The 16,268-nt window shown below is 34.7% G+C and overlaps 2 protein-coding genes across 2 annotated transcripts in view; one reads left to right on the top strand and one right to left on the bottom strand.

Moving 5' to 3' along the window:
- Window positions 1-16,268, bottom strand: part of LOC111049680 (bicaudal D-related protein homolog) — a 213,583-nt gene that overhangs the window by 25,351 nt on the left and 171,964 nt on the right. Inside the window, exons 2-3 of the mRNA XM_039424849.1 lie at window positions 3,328-3,543; window positions 1,913-2,029 (exon numbers count right to left, since the gene is read on the bottom strand). Coding sequence (XP_039280783.1) covers window positions 1,913-2,029; window positions 3,328-3,543 — 333 coding nt within the window. The remainder of the gene's footprint in view (window positions 1-1,912; window positions 2,030-3,327; window positions 3,544-16,268) is intronic.
- Window positions 5,022-7,403, top strand: LOC111049678 (pyruvate kinase-like). Its single transcript, XM_022335812.2, has one exon. It carries the CDS (start codon window positions 5,371-5,373, stop codon window positions 6,964-6,966), a length of 1,596 nt encoding a protein of 531 aa, XP_022191504.2. The 5' UTR covers window positions 5,022-5,370; the 3' UTR covers window positions 6,967-7,403.

The following is a 16,268-nucleotide window of genomic DNA, read 5'->3' on the forward strand; positions in this document are numbered from 1 at the left end:
AGTGAAAATGGAAAAATTAATACATAAATTTAGTGCAGTGATTATGAATAAGCTAATTGAAAACAAGGAGAAGCTATTACAAGATTATTCTTGTAAAATGACATGAAGTATTGATTTAGGATAGAAAGAACTGATCGTTAGTCCTAGTACTAGTAACATTCATGTACAATAAAAAAATACTGTAATATAAAGTATGTTTAGTTTAAATAAAAAAATATATTTGTAGTTTTTGTAATGTATTGAGAAAATCATATTATGTTAATTGGAACGTTGCTATGGATTTAGAATGAATAGTTCAGAACTTGATCTGGCCTAATGGTATCAAGTTAATTATGATTTTTTTGTATTTTTAAATAAATAAACGATATTTAACAATAGTTTAAAACATAGCAATATGTTTTACATACAGTTTTACACATGTTTCGAACTTTCAAGTCTGTTCAAGAATGAATAATGAGTAGGTATTTCTCAAGAATACTCGTTTTTCAATAAAAATAGTTCGATCAGAAAAAGTGCATAAAAATATTGGCAGTAGCCGAAAATTCTTGTTTTTCTAGAAAATGTTGAGTGGGAAGCCTTGCCTGAGTTGATGGGTTGAATTCTTGGACCCGGTTGCACAAAAGTCTGTTGCTACTGATTTTGTATTTAACTAATAGATTTTCGGCTGTATTATTTTCATATTTATAAATAGCATCATACTACCCTTTTTTATTTTAATGCTGTTCGATTGACTTGTTCAATCCTTATATTAATAATTATTATTAAACGAAATTCCAATTGAATGCTGTATATCACCCCGAAGACTTCTGCTACTGCAAATATTGACAACAGGATAAACAGCTAGATAGCGCCAAAGACCTTAAAGAGATATAGACCCACAATGCCTATGCCTTCCCAATGATAGCTCTTACTTGAAATTGAAGGCCGCCATTGGGGTATTTTAGCACGAGATATTATAAATACCATATTTGTAATATTATAGATCACAAAGGCATTGATGGCATTGGTATGTAATCTTATGGGTTGCCCCCTCAATGGCGGATTTCAATTCCAAGTACGACACTAGCGCTGCATGTGAGTCTATGCATCTTTAAGGTCTTCGGATAGCGCTCATTTTATACAAAGCCATGGCTTTGTATAAAATGATCTCTGCTATCCAGAGATTGTCAGTTTGGTGTAAGGGTAAGCATTCCTGACCGGAAATTAGAAGGTACTGGGTTCGATTCCCGGGCTGACAAATAATTTTTGTATAGTAGCGCTCATTGAATTTCCAACTAGCTGTTTATCCTGTTGTCAATATTTGCAGTAGCAGAAGTCTTCCGGTGATATACAGCATTCAATTGGAATTTCGTTTAATAATAATTATTCATTAATTAGCATTTGAACAAATGCGATCTATTTCCATTTAATATTAATGTTTCTTGATTTCTTGAAAACATTTCTCAGTACAGTAGAAGAAATTTAATTCAAGTTCTATTTAATTTTCCCGTTAATCCAATCATAGTTTAGGAGACTCTCATTTTATGAGTCTTTCAGTTTATGAGTCTCTCATTTTCTGAAAACCGTCTAGGTTTTCCTTGCTTTCTAAATGTTGTACATCCATACTTTTTCACTGTTCTCTTTAAACTTGAATTTTAAAAAACACTTTTGAAGTGGAAATACACTTACTTCTGTAGTGACGATCGTTTCGACCTGTTGTTGGTCATCATCAGACAGTCAGACAGTTTTCACTTCAAAAGTGTTTTTTAAAATTCAAGTTTGCTCTCTAAACTTTATTTCAGCGACTTCTTATTCCAAGGACAAGTGACAAGGTTTTTGTTTAGAATATAATGGACATTATGTTAAATGAAGCATAATATGAAACTTCGACAGCAATAACTACAAAAATAAATGAAGAAATACGGTGACTCACTTCATCTCGTAAAACATCTAGACTAGTCTGATGGTCTTGAAGACTGGATTTCCTCAGGCTGTATTGGTCCCGCAATCCTTGAAGCTGCAATGATAGTTGCTCTTCGTTTTTCGCAGACTGAAAAAAAAATTGATTAATTGCAATTCATTTGTCTAACCTGTTCAGTACTCTTATCAAATAAACTGTTTATCAAATATGAAAATATTATTTATTTTTTTATGTGGATACAATTATTACAAATCATATAAATATTATTGGGAAAGAACAACAGGCATGGCCCAAAACTATTCTGTTCCCAAATTTTGATAATGAATAACATGTCTGGAAAAATAGGTTATGTTTTTACTATTAAAAATTCAATTTTGTCCGTAAATATATAATGTGAGCTGGAAATTTGGCATCAAATATCAAGAGAGTTGGGCTGAGATAATGATAGGATTGTTTACGGAAATAATAATTATAGCTGAAGAGGATACTACTTGGATCTAAATGGATGAACAATTGAAAACTGTGGTATTATAAATACAAGGACAATAGGAATGCACTGTAGTTATTAAGCTCTTTGACATTAAATCTAATAGTCCTGTAGCCTATCTGTTTCGTGGGCTATTTCATTTATTTATTGTCAATAAATGATAGAATAAATTTTTTTTAAAATCATATTTCATTGTAGCGATATTATTTCGTTGTTGGTTACCGTATCCATCTTGTTCTCACTAATATTACTACTATTGTATTTTGATAACTTTAAATAAATTTCAGGGCCCCTGACATGACCTAACGACTGATTTTTAGGCAGCCGAGACCAACGACTTAACGTGTCCATCCGAAACACGGGAGTGGCCCGAGATAAATATCTTGCCTGGGCCGGGATTTGAACCCGATATATAGTATAGTGTTTATAATTATAGTGACTGTTTATGTTTCAATGTATATAATATGTTAACTTGTGTTTTGTGGCTTGCTGACAATAACATTTTATTTATTTATTTATAGATTTAACAGGGATACACAGATCAAATAAGAGAACTAGAAATCTTGCCAATAAGGTTTAGAACTACATGTACTTATTCTTCTTCATGAATTGACTTCCAAGGATATGAGAGTAATATTCTGTTTGGTATGGTTTACTTCCATATCAAGCTTTTAAATACAAAATTGAAAATGTATGTAGAGTTTTGTTTCAATGTGGAAATTAGTGAAGAATTAAAAAGCCTTACATAACCTTTATTTGACAATTTATTTTATTAAATTGGGATGGAAAGAAGTTTTGGACTGTAGTCTGTTTCTTTGTCCTAAGTTGATTGTGAATGGTAAATGAATAAGTGAGTGAGTAAATATCAACAATGTCATACATCAAAGCTTCAAATTCTTGTTTTCAAGTTAAAGTGAACAAATTATTACATCATGCCCACCTCTTTAATCTGGTTGGTAAGCCTTTGGTTTTGTTCAGATAGCTCTGAGATGAGCACAGCCTTCTCTTTCTCAGTGTTTCTAAGCGCATTGTCTCTCTCGTTGAGGGCCGCTTGCAGATCTCTGAGGTCGGCTTGAAGCTCAAGGAGTCGCGTGTCGCACTCCGCCTGTGTGGAGACCAGCTTCCGTCGCAGGAGGTGTCTGTCCTGTTCGATAACCTGCAAACAAACGCAACATCAAACTGTCAAACAATAGTTTAGTCATTCTGAATCTTAGGTTTATCGCCTTATCTTAGTTTATTGGAAAACTTTCAGCCAATTTATATGCAACCAAAAATCAGATAATGGAATTTATTAATAATGCTGTAATCATGTTTTAGGGAAAGAAATTGAGCTACAGCCGACAGACCATGCCTAACTTGGCTATTCTAAATCTTAGGTTTATCACATACCCGCCTTATCTTAGTTTATTGGTAAACCTTCAACCAATTTATATGCAGCCAAAAATCAGATAATGGAATTTCTTAACAATGCTGTGATCATGTTTTAGGGAAAGAACTTGAGACTCAGCCGACAGACCATGCCTAACTTGGCTATCCTCAGTTTATAAAAATATGAAGCAGTTGGACCTGACAAATCAGACGACCCAGGATCGTTCGAACTGGAGACTTGGATCAAGGAGAGCCGACCCAAATAATGGGCAGAAGGAATAGAGGAAGAGAAGATTTAAAAATTGTCATATGATTGACACATCTCAATATTTAGAATAACACATGTAATTTAAAGCTTGAAATTCACCAATTTCACTGAGAGATGGTGCCACCATCACCCGCCTGTCCAATTCGCGTTTACTATTATAGCGGTCTTTAGGCGTACGCAGCAGTAGACAGACGGAGAAAAATCATATGTCTGCATGCAGACGGACGTCTGTTTGTGTTGCATTATTCAAACACCCGTGGAAAGATTTTTCCCCGTTTTGTTTGCATACGTCCGTCTGTTGATCAGGAAATAAAAAATCTAAGTAGGTACCCTTCATTAAAAACTTTATTCACAACATGTTTCAACATGTGAATTCCAATTATGCCCTGGTCATTATATATTGGAACATGCAGTGAATAAAAGTTTGATATGAAGAATGCTTAGATTTCTTATTTCCTGATAAATTAATGTCTACAACATTTCAAGTCTCTTAAGCTGCGTTTACGCCAAAGTTATTAACAAAATGTTAATAGCTTAATCCTTAAAGATTCTATTAGATTGAACGGAAACCAACAAACACAAATGTTCATCATGTGTATAAGTTATGTTCAATCTTATGGAATCTATAAAGATTAAGTTATGTTCAATGTAATAGAATCTATAAGGGTTAAGTTATTAACATTTTGTTGATAACTTTGGTGTAAACGCCGCTTAAAATGATCGAAAAGTTCCACAACATCAATATTCACTCTACAAACTTAATCAAAGATATTGATATAATATTATCTCAGATACCGATATAGATACGCTCTTATCACTGCCCGTAGATCGATCTCTGTGTGTCCAGGCCTTCAAATAAATTTCTATTTGAGGCCTGAACTTTTTGATCGACAACACCAAACTTCGCGGGCATTAAACATCATTATTCCATATTCACAGGTGACTAAACAGCTGTATTTTTATTTTCTGAGGTTGCTTATAGATGCCACTCTTCTTGAACCGCTGAAGTGTTTTTGAGGTGCATGAAAATAAACGAACTACCGTATTCTTTTTGTCAATATTGTGAAGAACTGATATTTTTACTTATGAAATTTACAATTTGAATATGTTTCCAATTATTTCGGAATTGAGATAGTAGGTAATTTAAAATATGTGATGAAATCTCAGTCTGATATGTCTCTTCTGAGTGGGTTTTGAAGTGTTTTTTTCATAACTGGGGTTTGAAGTGTTTTATTTAATAAGCCATTTAAAGTGATTTCTTTATAGCTGGGGTTTAAAGTGTTCCTTTAATAACTGGTATCAAGGTTGGTTTTGGTATTGAAGTTTTAGTTTTAATAAATTTGAAAAATGGAACGGAGTGTTTCATTTGATCCCAGATGTACCATCAACGGACCATTACGATCAAAAGCCAGAAGCTTTTTGGGCAACGACACTCTAGCTTTTATTGAGCAATCACTTTTCACATCAAAAGAGCGAGAGAAGAAGACATGCCGCAACACGGCAATAATCTGCACCATCGGCCCAGCGAGTCACCACACGCAAACACTAGAGCGACTGATTGCAGCGGGTATGAATATTGCACGCCTAAACATGGCTCACTCAACTCACGAGCAGCTCGTTACCCTCATCAAAAACATCAGAGCAGCCACTCAGGGCTACACGTTGAGGACTGGATCCAACGTTTCTGTTGCCATCGCAATGGAGACTCAAGGCTCTCAAAAACGCACCGGCAAATTAGAAAACAGTATGGATGAAGTTGCTTTGAAAAAGGGGGCAACTGTCACACTCACCACAAATCCCAAGTACAAAGACAAGTGCAATGCAGATATTATCTATATCAATGGCAAAAAGTCGGTGTTGGAGAAATCAGAGATAATTCTGGACGATCAGATACATCTCATAGTTGAATCGATCAACAACGAAGATATGAAATGTACGGTTGTAAACTCTGGACATCTGGGCAGCTGGAAGAAAGTTTGTTTCCCTGGAGAGTTGGAGGATGACAATTCATCAAGTGTTGAAATAGAGGAGAAGAAAAACCTGGAATTCGCAGTTGAACAAGACATTGATATCATTATTTTGTCTCATGTGATGAATGCGGGGAATATCTTTGAAGCTCGCAAATGCATCGAAGAGACTGGCAAGCAGATTTCATTGGTGGCCAAACTTCGGACCATGTCGGCTATGAGGAACATGAAAGAGATAATGCAAGAGGTAGATGGAATCATGGTGGCTAGGGAAGAGTTAGGAATTATTTTTAAAGTGGAGAAGGTTTTCGTGGCTTTGAAGAATATAATAACTTATTGTGTTCGTATAGGGAAGCCTGTGATCTGCGCGTCAGTGATGCTGCGATCAATGGTGCGCTGTCCCAGAGCATCCCAAGCCGAATCATCTGACATTGCCAACGTGGTACTTGATGGAGTCGACTGTGTGGTACTGTCTGGCGAAACAGCGATTGGCAACTACCCTCTAGAAAGCCTGAGAACAATGGTGAAGATATGCAACGAAGCCGAGGACCTAGTGAAGAATAGACTGCTACCAATGGACCCAGTGCTGTCAATACTTGACCCGATGAACACTCTAGCATTGACCGCCATTGATACTGCTTTGAAATGCTCGGCGGCTGCCATTATGGTGATCACATTATCGGGCAGAACTGCTCACATGATAGCTAGGTATCGACCTGATTGTCTGCTGATCATGGTCACTAGGCAAGTGAGCACTGCTAACCAGTCACATCTTTACCGCAGAATTCACCCCATTCTCTGCGACATCCAAAGCCAAGAGGACGTTCGCAAGGATATCGATGCTCAGGTACAGTTCGGAATACTACAAAGCAAAAAGAAACGCTTGTTGGATCCTGGAAATCAAATTGTTATAATTATTGGAAGACAGATGGACAAATCGTTGATGCATACAGTTCGTATTGAAGATGTTGTATAAATTATAATGAAAAAATAAAAAAATAATACTGGAGAGCAATCTACTGATTCCATGGAAGAGAGCATTGAACACTTTTTTCTTGGACTACGAATGTTATAAGTCATACATCCCTGGAAATAGATGATTATATAATGGATATCATTCAAGTATTCCAGGATTAGTGGTGATATTACTTCGTGTTTTAGCACCAATCAAGATTTTCATAAAATAATATTGGAAATAAAATATTTTGTAGTGAAATTTATTTACTTTGATTCGTTGTACAATATTAATTTTTAGCGTATGGCAGATAGCCTACACAACAAAGCTCGTGAGTCTCAAATGCTTAGATAAACACTGTATATTTCCGAATTCTTTGAGATGTTGTGTAGTTTTCGGTCAGGAGAACATAAGTTTGTCTGACCGCCATAATTAGCTAGTCCATTTAGCGTTACACAATTTGCAACATGGAGGCGAACTAGCGTTACACATACTTAAGTTAAAGATCTGATTGCTGAAACAATTTTGAGGTTAAAGAAGGTTAAAACTCAATTTTAAATTTTCACAGAAAAAATATAGAATTTTGGTTAATGAAAATTATTCATTCGTAGTTGATAAAGACATAATTCAGATTATGCTTTATGTCGTCTACATCGTCAACTTGACTATGTAACTTGATTTCCATTTTTGAAGTGTTCATTTTATTGGATATCACATTACCCTGATAGGATTCTTCCATTTTCATAAACCGATAAGCCTATGCTGATATTTTGCCTCAATTTGATTCCCTCTCTATTGATTGAATGTGTAATGTGTTAATTCATTTATACATTTTTAGATACCCGTGTTATCGGATGGGCACGTTAAACTGTCGGTCCCGGCTGAAGTATGACAGTCGTAAGGCCCATTGACGGCTTAAATGATATATTCAGGCGGTGGGACCTTCCCGCAAGGGACTCCCCACCAACAAAAGCCATACGAATTTACTTTTTTACTTTATTTTTAGATACAATATCATGCTTATCTCATTATGAATTATTGGGAAGGACAGGCTTGAACGCCAAAACTGTTCCTTTCCAAACTTCAGTTCTCAACTCTTCTTCACAGAGAACAAAATCACAGTTATATTCCTTGAAGACAAATAACTGGACTTCTTAATTATTGCATTAGATAGATACAGTGCAAGCATATAGAGCATAGAGAAAATGAATGTCTCGTTGAACACTGTGCAGAGAAAAAAAAATGTTCGGCGCATGAGCCAAGCTACGGAATAACGCACCTATTATTCCGGACCATTTCCTGTCGCTGCAATCATATAGTCCCATTTCCCCCTTTTTCATCCATAATATTGTTTTAATTACTGTAGTATGAAATTAAAATTACAAGCAATTAAAACACCGTTCAGTTCATAATACCTTGAATGTTATCTCAGTTAACCAGATTTGATCATAACTTTGCATTGAGTAATACTAGCCCACTTCCAAAGGAATAGTGATAGATGGAATTAAATAGAGAATGCATTTATTCAAATGATAATTAATATATAATTATTATTTAACGAAAATCCTAAATAAATGCTGCAAATCACCCCGAAGACCTCTGCTACTGCAGACATTGACAACAGGGTTAACAGCTAGATGGAAATTCGATGAGAACTACTATCCAAAAATTAGTTGCCAGCCCGGGAATCGAACCCGAATTAGCATTTGAATAAATGCATTCTCTATTTAATTCCATCTGTAACTGGTTGGCCGCTGTGGCTTTGTATAAAATGAGCGCTGCTATCCAGAGATTGTCAGTTTGGTCACAAATAAAATAAGTCCTATGGTGTAAGGGCAAGGGCTGGTTTGGTGTAAGGGCAAGCATACCTGACTAGCAATTGGGAGGTACCGGGTTCGATTCCCGGGCTGGCAACTAATTTTTGGATAGTAGTTCTCATCGAATTTCCATCTAGCTGTTAACCCTGTTGTCAATGTCTGCAGTAGCAGAGGTCTTCGGGGTGATTTGCAGCATTTATTTAGGATTTTCGTTAAATAATAATTGGAATAGTGATATTTCTTGATATGGTGCATCAGAATAATACGCGTACCAACATAGCCAGAAGCTATTTATCTATAATCTATACTATAATAAAGGGAAGTGAATTTTGTTTTCCATGTATTTTTGAATTATTTATATAAATTTGGCAATAAATTTGATTTGTTTGTTTGAAAGAACTGGCTTAGACACGTACGGGATAGGAAATTTACAATATGACGCATCATCACGTCTGAACTACTGAACTGATTAATTTGAAATTTTGCATAAAGATTCTGAATTCACCGAGAATGGTTATAGGCCTATTTTAAATTCTTCAAGATTTCATTAGGCCAAGTTTTAAGCTTTTTTTTTAATCAGAACCTTGCTAACATCCTATCATTAGTTTAGACCATTTATCATTATCTTTAGACCCTTTAGTTCTATCATTTCCGGTGACTTTCTAACATGTATGTTACTTACTATATTATAGTGAGGTCCACGTTATAATGGCAGTGTTCGAATAACATTGATGTTGCTATTCTCGTATATCATTTGACAAAACGGATAATGCTATCCTTTTCTAGCTCCGTAATGTTGCCAGATCGATGCTTAACAATGTAGAAATATAATCAATTAACAAAATATTCAAACTCAATTATGAAAAAGTTTGATTTGATCATTGGAAACAATTTTTTTTTTGACGAATAAAGTATAATTAATTATTTCAAACAAGAATGAACAGTTATGAATGCTTTTACTAAATAATCATTGTAATTGACCGAGCGAAGTGAGGTCTAAGATTCAAGTCGACGGTTTGGCATTTCCTTAATGTTTAAATGTTTATGTGTAGCGCATTCACGGCGAAACGTGGTGATGGATTTTCATGAAATTTGACAGGAATGTTCCTTTTTAAATTGCGCGTCGACGTATATACAAGGTTTTTGGAAATTTTGCATTTCAAGGATAATATAAAAGGAAAAAGGAGCCTTCTTCATACGCCAATATTACCGTAAAAATCAGACTATAGAATTATTCATCATAAATCAGCTGTCTAGTGGACTATAATACTACCCGTTCAAAAACTTCGAACATCTTTCCATTAACGTTAGTAGACAGTTGACTAAAATACTACCCGTTCAAAAACATCGAACATCTTGAAAATTATTGTATCTTTCCATCAACGTTGTAGACAGTTGCAGCCAGACCTGATAACAGCGCTCACACTCACATTCCGGGACGACACGTCACGGTGCGATATAGTACAGAAAGCTCTATGTTTATTTAGGATTATTTCTAGACATTTTTAATTGATAAATTATTTATCAATTTTTGAGTAAACATAGCAACAGGTCAATGTAACTCACTGAGCGCGAGGTCTACTGTTCAAAGAACTACTAGCTATTTTGTTATGGAAGCTATTTTTGTGAGAAATCCTGTATGCTTCCATCTTTTCATAAATAAATAAATATCAAATCAGATAAAATCACTTCACTTATGGGGTATTTCATTCAAATAATTAAAAACAATATAAAAACTTGTAGTACTCTTCATTTAAAACTTTAAAATATTTCAACGACTAGTTTCGACTATTGTTCATTTTCATTTTAAATATTTAGTTAAAATATTGTAATGATTTTAATAAAGGGTACTACAAGTTTGTATATTGTTCTTTATTAATCACATCAGATATACCGGTATCATCTATCCTCTAAAGAAGGCAGTGACAAGGTAGAGAATCGGCAACGCTGTTCTACTATCGTTCTCCACTGCCATTATAACGTGGACCTCACTACACACAATCAGGACCTCCTAAATAGGTATTTAAATACCTATATTATACCTATAATAGGTATTTAGCAGGTATTTAAATACCTGCTAAATACCTATTTAGGAGGTCCTGACACAATACATTCTTCGACCAAATGATTCAAACCAATCATGATGTAATGACTGGTGTAATCTAAATGGTCCTACGTGGATCATTACTGTGATACATTCTTATATTGAACAATGAGCAAGATGTGCCGAATAATAGCACAACATTCTAAATAAAAAGACATCTTGGAGTTGTAAGGCGAAGGCCGCTGGAAACACGCTTTCTAAATGACAAAACCGCGGCAGTAGCAGCCTACTGCAAATTAGTTCCGGCCCTTGTTTCGGCTCTATCTCTTGCGAAAACTCTTCTGGGACACGGAGGAAAATGTCGTGGAGGGGGAACACTTTCTTCGTCTCTGTCTGGCCTATCTGCTATTGTGATATTACTGTCTCCGTCTGGCCTACCTGCTACAGAGCTACTTCACTCTGGCTCTCTGCTACTCAACACAGTTTTGGATTGGAGCTTGTTTTTCTTTCCAATATTGTAATGTGTTTGATCTAATATATTAATAATATGAACACGCACAGGCCTTTCATTTCGCTGGAGTTCGATGGTGGTGCAACAACCGAAACTAGTACTGTATCTCAAATTATTTCAATGAATTGGTGGTTTGAACAATGTAGAGCCGTTTTAATTTAATATATGAGTAGTTACCTTCCAGAACTTCACCTTCACAACAACTCACAAAGTAATTACTAGTAGATCTGTGAACAGTAGACCTCACGCAGTATTCTCATCCACAAGTACCTGAATGAAACTATAGACCTTATGGAAATACAGCAATAGACTGGCTTCTCCACACATCTGTGTAATCACTTGTCAGCTGATTTATGATGAATAATTCTATAGTCTGATTTTTACTCTAATATTGGCGTATGAAGGAGGCTCCTTTTTCCTTTTATATTATCCTTGTAATGCAAAATTTCCAAAAACCTTGTATATACGTCGACGCGCAATTAAAAAAGGATCATACCTGTCAAATTTCATGAAAGTCTATTACCGCGTTTCGCCGTAAATGCGCAACATAAAAACATTTAAACATTAAGAGAAATGCCAAACCGTCGACTTGAATCTTAGACCTCACTTCGCTCGGTCAACTAGTAGTTCTGTGAACCGTAGACATCGCGCTCAGTAAGTTACATTGACCTGTTGTTATGTTTTCTCAAAAATTAATCAATTTAAAATATCTAGAAAAAATCCTAAATAAACATAGATTTTTCTGTGTAATCGTTCCGTGACGTGTCGTCCCGGAATGAGAGTGTGAGCTCTGTTATCAGGTCTGGGTGCAACTGTCTACAACGTTGATGGAAAGAAACAATAATATTTTCAAGATGTTCGATGTTTTTGAACGGGTAGTATTATAGTCAACTGTCTTCTAACGTTGATGGAAAGATACATTTTCAAGATGTTCGATGTTTAGTTTATCAGAGATTGACAATGGTGTAATAACCGAAACCGGTCTTTCTAAGTATCAATAAATCTGTGGTTTTTGACAATTTCTTAGTATTTTTCATTCAATATGAATAATTACCACAATATAAACTTCTCAACTACACAAAAAGTAGACGACAACTAAATGGTTGTGTTCCAGATCGAACAGTGAATTGGAATAAGTGAAATTTTAAAATGAAAAATACAGCAATAAAGAGAATAAAAGGATGAACCTTCGGAAGTTGCAATTAGAGATGACAGAGAAAAATCAGAGTCTGCACAGTCCCGAACAAATCATGTCATATATTCTCTATCAAGTTTGAGGTAGACCTAATCTATACTATAGTAACTATAATACTACGAGTATAATAATTATACACTTACGGGATAGGAAAATTATGTTTGCCGCATCATCACGTCTGTACTACTGGAATGATTAACTTGAATTAATTATGGACTCATATGTTATGGAAGTGCATATACAACAAATTTGAAACCTATTATTGTAGCACAAAAGCATTTTATAAGTTTGATTTTTGGCAAGCCAAGGATCGAGCACTCGCTACCCCTGTTCAGATCCCTTAATGTATTAGGCCTACCAGTCACATATTCCTTTTTGTTTAAAGCAGTTTTGGATACTTTCAAAAATAAAAGTCAATCGACAACACAAACCCATATCGCTGATTATAATGTACGCTATAGAAATAGAGTTCAATTACATAGACCTAGGCTTGAGCATAACAGAAGATTTTTTAGATATGTAGGTGGTAAGCTTTTCAATGCCTTGCAACCTGACTTATAGGAGTGTCAATATAGCCAAATAGTAAAGGCCAGATTAAAAAAATTCATTGTTGCGATTGATGATACGCAGTTGTTTTTATGAAGGTTTTCATGCTCGAAAGTTGATATTTTGTTTTTCATGTTTCATTTAGTTTTTGTATGGTTGGGAATTTGAATTATTTATGTAATTATATTGTGTCATAGCACTTATATTTTGCATGGCTTCATCTGTTGACTGAAGAATAGATAATTATCATTTGGAATGTGCTGCCCGCACGGAGAACTGTTGAGAAAAATTGCAATATGATTTATTATTTTAGTTTCAATTTTTTTTCTCTTGATTCTTTTTTGAAATTTTGTAGTTTCTTAAGATTTTGTATACTATTAATGTAAGACTCTATATATTCCTTCTTTCATTTTTTCTATCTTTTGTTTGATCATTTTCTATTGTGATTAAATATACGAAGAAAGGCCCCACACAGGATTACCTTTGGGGCTTCATTTAGACTATGATGATAAAAATGTATTGTGCATGCGTGGGTGTTTGCTACACCAGTTAAGTTATTTTATTTCAATTTGTTTGTACAATGTTTGTTTTTGGTCGAATAAATTATTATTATTATTATTATTTTGTATACCGTATAGATTCTCAATTAGCCGTGGATGGTTGTAGGCCTATTTTCAACTCTGCAAGATTTCATTACGTCAAGTTCTAAAATAGACCCTTGCGGGTTACCTGTTAGTAAATAATGAAGCCATCCCCTTTTGTTTTTCAACAACAGTAAGCACTTTTCTGAATTCCCCTTCTAGTACGGTATCATTTCGTTTTCTAATTATCTCATATAATTGGACATCTAAATTGGTAAACTTATTTAATTCTAGAGTTACTCAATCATGACTGAACTTGCAGTACTTGGTTGAAATTCCCGCTCTTTACTCTTTTCCTTCCTTTCACACAGTATTTAGTGAACATTAATTGATTAGTGGAAATTTCAGATATCCGATCCACTATTGGTTCCGATATTTACTTCCTACCTTAGTGAGATTCACCTTGTAAGTCATCACCTGATTAACATCAATTTGATATCCTTGTCTGTCATTAGACAAAGCAGATAGCTCTATCCTTTTCTAGCACCTCGCCGTTGCCGAATCGTTTGTAGGTTATGAAGAAATATAACTAACTACTGAAATATTTCGTCTCAATTATGGAAATATATTATTAAATCATGAGAAAATATGTTATCTTGGAGAAAAAAATATCTTCAGAAAGCAAATGAGGGGGTCAGAATACAAGGGGTCCAAGAGACATTTCCATTTTTTTGAGTTAGCTAAACAGTAATCGATAGCTGAAAGTGGTAAAAATGTAGCATACAAGAGGTATAAGCGTAAGTCCAATCAGTGCATGAATTTTTAAACTACATTTTCAAACAGCTGTTTATTTGATTGAACAAGGGGTCCAAGTGACTTGGATCCCTTGTTTACAGGTCAACGGTTGCTCGTATCCATCAAATTTAATTTAACCTTGATTAAGCCATGTCACCAAGCAAAAGATACCTCAAGAAACAAATAGCGAATCAGATAATATTGCAATGAGGTCATTGATCATTGTTCAATTGGTGGTAAATTTGATAGATTTATATGTTTAGCTTAACAATAGAGTTTTGTTTGGTAAACAAGGGGTACAAGTGATACTTCTTATTTAGCTGATAATTAAGAAAGGAGAGCAATTTGAAACATGAAACTGTACGTTTGATTTGGTAAAAGTAGACTGAATAATATTATAGGAATAGGTAAATATAATTTCTATATTTACTTCATGAATGAAGAATTAATTGATGTAAGAAAATTTTTAAGCTCAATTTTCTCGAAACTAACAATATGTTACTTGGACCCCTTGTATTATAACCCCTTCAAATTATCTTTGAGATAGCATTTATAATAATTATTAACAACAATAAAATATTACAGTAATATTATATCAGATAACTTGATAACTAAGAAAAAATTTGGTGTTAAAACATGACGTATACTATTTTCCAATAAATTCGTGATATTTCTAGATTCCTATTTCTAGATATTTCAACATTCCAGTGTTTCATTATTAGACATTTTATATTGTTAGATATTTGCACGTCAAAGAGTAAATTTTTAGTTAGAAAACATGAAGAACCTATAAACTTGAGTGTTAATAGAAAATGACATTGTGTAATACGGCCAGGCAGAACATCCAAAAGGATCTCTCTGCCGATGAAAGCCATAACAATAAATAAATAAAATAATTATTAGACATTATTGGTAGTCGAAACATAAAATAGTTATTTGTGCAACTAGTGCGCAAAGTGACAGTTTGCTGCACCGAGAGAAACGTTTACGGAATGGTTTGTTGAGTGCAGCAGAGGAACTTTGCGCACGTATTTCACATTAAATTTTTCCTACAGTTACCATTGAATATGAAAAGTGGGTAATTATGGGTAAAATTGCCTGAAATCCATCAAATGTTTTTCTGTGTAATTTTATTATTAATAAAAACCTTAATTTATTTAAAATTGAATAATGTAGTAGTAAATGAATGAAGGCGGCTGTCACTCATGTGGTGGCTGTCGCTGTCATCCACTGTAGTCCACTGCCTTCATATTATTATAACGTGCACCACAACACTATACCACACTATACCACAGTTACAAACTTAATTTTGATTTTGCTGCACTGGTGCTCCATTTAACCTACTAACTATTTTGAGTTGCAATGAAAAAAATTTTCCCGCACTAGAGCGGAAAAGTGATTCTTTGCGTTCTGTAATCAGTACAGGAACAGCAACTTTCCGAGGTAGCTGTAGGAAAAAATGATTAAATGTTTTGAATTGGTGAATCTATGTATAAGTTCATCATACAAGAATGAAATAATCCGACAAGCTAAATAATAATAGTGTATTGTTAAGATGTAACTGGAACTGGATGGCGGATGGGCAGACGATGCGCTCATTTCGCCTTGCAGAATTCTTGCTTTTTGACTCTCATTAGATGCCTATTAGAGGCAGAGGAAATCTTACCTCACACTTACACTAGACACCCATTATAACACAGCTCTTCCCTTAACGTCCTTGTCAGCTTGTGACGCGGCTACTTCACTGTAATATATAATAACTGGTGTATATAATATATCTCCCATTCAGGTCCTGGGTTCAGCCTGAATAATATCTATATCACTCACTCAAAGA

Source organism: Nilaparvata lugens, chromosome 3 (genome assembly GCF_014356525.2).
Source record: "Nilaparvata lugens isolate BPH chromosome 3, ASM1435652v1, whole genome shotgun sequence".
NCBI classification, from domain to species: Eukaryota; Metazoa; Arthropoda; class Insecta; order Hemiptera; family Delphacidae; genus Nilaparvata; species Nilaparvata lugens.

What these genes read in the sequence shown, in the direction of transcription:
- LOC111049678 (XM_022335812.2), top strand. Translation starts at nt 5,371, where the DNA reads ATGGAACGGAGTGTTTCATTTGATCCCAGATGTACCATCAACGGACCA.